Source organism: Myotis brandtii, unplaced genomic scaffold, assembly GCF_000412655.1.
Source record: "Myotis brandtii unplaced genomic scaffold, ASM41265v1 scaffold797, whole genome shotgun sequence".
In the NCBI taxonomy this organism is placed as follows: domain Eukaryota; kingdom Metazoa; phylum Chordata; class Mammalia; order Chiroptera; family Vespertilionidae; genus Myotis; species Myotis brandtii.
In genome coordinates this window covers 359,361-363,829 of record NW_005371210.1, presented here as the reverse complement: position 1 = coordinate 363,829, position 4,469 = coordinate 359,361, and the positions used below count along the sequence as shown (strand labels likewise).

Here is a 4,469-nt window from a genome sequence, read left to right as displayed (position 1 = left end):
CGCGCCCTTGGGGTCCCGGTTTGGATTCTATTTATTGCGCCGCTGGGGAGCCGCGGGCCAGGATGCAGCGGGGCAGCGGCCGGGCACCCACCCTGTTCCCTGTTCTTTTTTCAAGAAACACATTCATGTTGCTGCTCAGATTTTGAAATTTATTATAATTGTCAGTTCAAAGACGCTGTCTGGATCTGTTTCATTTTTACACGGACTCGGGGACGATAGGGACCCCGTGCTCTTCCAGCACCAGCGCCCCGAGGCAGTCTGGCGCCCCCTGCAGGCCACACCGCCGTTAGGAGTGGCAGGCAGTGGTGTGGGGACCCCCGCACCTCTTGCCAGAACTGAGACCACGGGTCTGCGCCCCAGGGCACGTGTGGAGGCGTCCTGCCCTCCTCCGAGAGCGTCTCTCTTTGAAGTCGCTGCGTGTGGGTGAGACCCACATGGCAAACCCTCAGCCACTCCTGACTGTGCGGAGGGGAGGGTGACGGGCAGGGAGAGCCCCTGGGCCGGGGGTGAGGTGGGCGCCCTGGCGTGGGGCTTCGGGGCTGACGAGGTGAGCTGCAGAGTTGGGCTCTGGGAGGGGTGCGAGGTGGGGACAAAAGACAGGCGGGGAGCAGGTCCACCTGGGCTTCTAGAAGGACGTCGGGGTCCCAGCGACAGGCCAGCGCTGACGTTCCTGAGAAGCTCTGAGCTGCCGCCCGAGCCCACACCCCGCTCCTTCCTGGTTTGTGCCCCAGTAGACCCGGAAACGGCTCGGCCCACAGCTTCGCTCTCCCAACAGCCAAGGGGGGAGCAGCGGGTGTCCGTCCGCAGGTGGCGGGTCCGCGATGGGCTGTCCTCAGCCACAGAAGGAAGGAGGTTCTGATTTGTGTGCAACACGCTAAAGCGGTGGGAGGGTTTGTGGAGCTGGGACCTTCCTATCGAAGGTTCCAGAGCAAAAGTGCATGAGGGACAGGGTCGTGCCACGGTGAACCCAACGGAGATGACAGTCCGACACGGCCGGTCCCTAGAACCTCTGCGTTCGGGAAGCAGAAGGGAACGGCCCAGAAGGAACGGGCGAGGCTGGAGGTCCCACCAACCCCCCACCCCCCACCCCCGCTCCGCGATGGGCAGCAAGAGGTGGTGAGTGAGCAACCAGCAAGTTCATGGGGACCTTGGCCAAGGTGGGCCACGTTATGGGTCGTAAACGAGTCAAATTCTAAAGGATTCACTTCCTATAACATTTTCTCTGACCGCAGCTGCATAGAATGAGAGTCGATAGCAAAAAGCCCTTGACTCCTCGAACACTTAGGAACCACTTCTAACTCTGGTTAAAGGAGAGATCAGCGTGCAAATTAGGGTTTTAAACTGAAACGTGTAAAAATGTGGGATTCGGCCGAAACCGGTTTGGCTCAGTGGATAGAGCGTCGGCCTGCGGACTAAGGGGTCCCGGGTTCGATTCCGGTCAGAGGCATGTACCTGGGTTGCGGGCACATCCCCAGTGGGAGATGTGCAGGAGGCAGCTGATCGATGTTTCTCTCCCATCGATGTTTCTAACTATCTCTCTCCCTCTCTGTAAAAAATCAATAAAATATATTTTTAAAAAAAAATGTGGGATTCGGCTCACACGGTGCTTAGGGGAGATCAATAGCAGGAAGGAAAGGCCAGCGTCAAAAAAGAAGCCATTTCTCAAATCAGTGACTTCAGATTCCACCTTAAGAAACAAGAAGAAAAAACCCAATGAGACCTAAACTTAGTACAACAAGAGGAGCTAACACATCAGAGTAAAAATCCATGTAAAAAGCAAAATGAGTGAAACCAAGACTAGTTCTTAGATTCATTCCCAGGTTTTGGGGCGCATGTGTGCGTACACACACACACACACACACACACTAGTTCTGTGAGAACCAATAATTCATAAACCTTAGGCCAGAGAGAGCTTGGGTGTGTGTGTTGGGGGGGAGGGGGGGATGACAGGTGATATCACTAAGATTATACACAAGGATTATTATGAACAACTTTATGCCAAACAAGTGAAGTGAGCAAATCCCACACAAGACGAAGAAGTAGACAACCAGAATAACCCTGCATCTATTGAAAAAAATGAACTTTTCCACAAAAATAAACTCCAGACGAACGGCAAATTCCACCAAAAAAAAAAAAAATCTATTATGGCCTGGCCAGTGTTCTCAGTGGTTGAGAGTGGACCCAGGAACCAAGAGGTCACCGGTTCAATTCCCAGTTAGGGCACATGCCCTGGTTTCGGGCTCGATCCCCAGTGGAGGGCATGCGGGAGGCAGCTGATTACATCAGTGTTTCTCCCTTTCCCTCCCTCTAGTCAACTATTCTCTAAAAATTGCGGTGGATGTTTGTGTACTAACCTTACTGGGCTCGCTTGGTCGGACTGGGCTGTTTGTGTGTTTTCTTTTTAGGTTCCTTAGGGATGTCTCTGTAGACAATCACACCATATGCAGACAGGGGCGTTTTCCTTCTTCTCCAGACACCTTTTCTTTCTTTTCTCGCCTATTGAGCTGGTTGAGCTGCCAGCGCTGCTTTGAGGGAGGCTGGCGAGAGCAGGCACCCTGACCTCGGAAGAAAGGCATTTCGCCCATCATCACCTGGGATAGTAATTGTGGTTTTGGTGTCTTTTTATTTTTTTTTTTTTTTGTAGATTCTCTGCCACGTTTAGAAAGTTCCTCTATTCCTAGTTTATGGGGTTTTATTTATTAGTTTATTTTTTTATGCTTCACGAAGTTGTGTGTCACCTTTGCAAGAAGCCATGCTAATCTTCTTTCTACCATTTCCATTTTAGTGTCTGTGCTGCCGAAACCAGCACCATTTTATTTTTTAAAACTATATTTTTACTGATTTCAGAGAGGAAGGGAGAGGGAGAGAGACATCAATGATGAGAGAGAATCCTGGCTCGGCTGCCTCCTGCACGCCCCCTGCTGGGGGTTGAGCCCGCCACCCCGGCGTGTGCCCTGACGGAGAATCGAACGCTGACCTCCGCTGACCTCCGGGTGCATAGGTGGACGCTCAGCCACTGAGCCATGATGGCTGGGCTCACATCTGTTCTTGATAAAGACGCCCTCGCACACCAGGCCAAGCATTCTTCTCCCTGCGTAGGAGTTGCGGGTCCCCAGACCGGCCCTCCTGGGAGGAAATGAAAGGGCCCATAAAAAACTCCGCAGACGTCCATGTTCTTAGTTCTCACTGGCGTTGGGTAACTTAAAAAAAAAGTCTCTCCAATATCTATGCCCTTCGTCACCTGCTGGGGTCCTGGAATGGCTGCTGTGACAATGTGCCCACTGTTGTCCTGACTGTAGCTGAGGCAGGGTGAGGCCTACACGAGCGTTTACTCCAGTAACGCAGGCAGCATGGGGGCAGCAGGCCGTCCATGAAAACCTGCTCACGTAGGGATGGGGAGGAGAGGCGGCGAGCGGGGGCGCGGGGATGGCTGCAGGGTCTGGTCCCTGTGTCTCCCTCCAGGATCTTCAAGTCCCATAACAAGGCCATTAATGTTTAACGGTGTGAAACCCAGCTCCGCCCGCCCCGGGCTGGAGAGCGGTCAGCATTCCTGAGGCAAACTCGCCAGGGGCCAGGGGCCAGGGGCCAGGGGCCGGCACAGCAACCAAATCAGAGCACGTCCTGTCCTTCGTCCTCAAAACGCACCGTCTTCTCGGAGCCACGGACCCATCCAGGCCCCAAGGCACAGCTACCTTTTTTAAAAATATATATATTTTATTGATTTTTTACAGAGAGGAAGGGAGAGGGATAGAGAGTTAGAAACATCGATCAGCTGCCTCCTGCACACCTCCCACCGGTGTGGCCACAATGTGGCCACAACCCAGGTACATGCCCTTGGCCGGAATCGAACCTGGGACCTTTCAGTCCGCAGGCCGACGCTCTATCCACTGAGCCACACGGGTTAGGGCCTACCTTTTTAAAAATAATATATTTTTACTGATTTCAGAGAGGAAGGGAGAGGGAGAGAGACAGAAACACGATGATGAGAGAGAACCACGGATGGGCCGCCTCCTGCACGCCCCCCACTGGGGATGAGCCCGCAGCCGGGCCTGGGCCCCGACCCGAAATCGAACTCGCCATCGAACCCTGACCTCCTGGTTCACGGGTCGCCGCTCGGCCCCTGGGCCGCCGCCGGGCTCTCGTCCTTTCACAGCTGCTTTTCTTCTTGCAACACCGGCTCCGGGCCTGCGGGCCCCTCCCACCTGCAGCTCCTCGGCGAACACCCCTGAACAGTGGGGTCCTGTGCCCCTTGGCACCTCCAGGCCGATTCCCAGCCCCAGCGTCTGCCTCCGCGCTGTCACCCTGACCCTGAACCCTGACCCCTGGCCCGGACCCCTGACCCTGACCCTGACCCTGACCTCGGTCACGCAGGAGCCGGGGACTCCGACCATCAGGGACCCGGGAAGGGACCGCGGCGCAGGGCTGGGCGGCCCGAGCTTTTTGGGGCGCGGAGTGAGGAGGCGGGGCCT

The 4,469-nt window shown here is 55.1% G+C and overlaps 1 protein-coding gene across 1 annotated transcript in view; it reads left to right on the top strand.

The window, feature by feature from the left end:
* Window positions 1–1,240, top strand: part of FASN (fatty acid synthase) — a 28,184-nt gene extending 26,944 nt beyond the window's left edge. The window contains 1 exon segment of the mRNA XM_014531242.1: window positions 1,233–1,240. Within this exon segment, the coding sequence (XP_014386728.1) occupies window positions 1,233–1,240 (8 nt within the window).
* The last annotated feature ends 3,229 nt before the right edge of the window (window positions 1,241–4,469 follow it).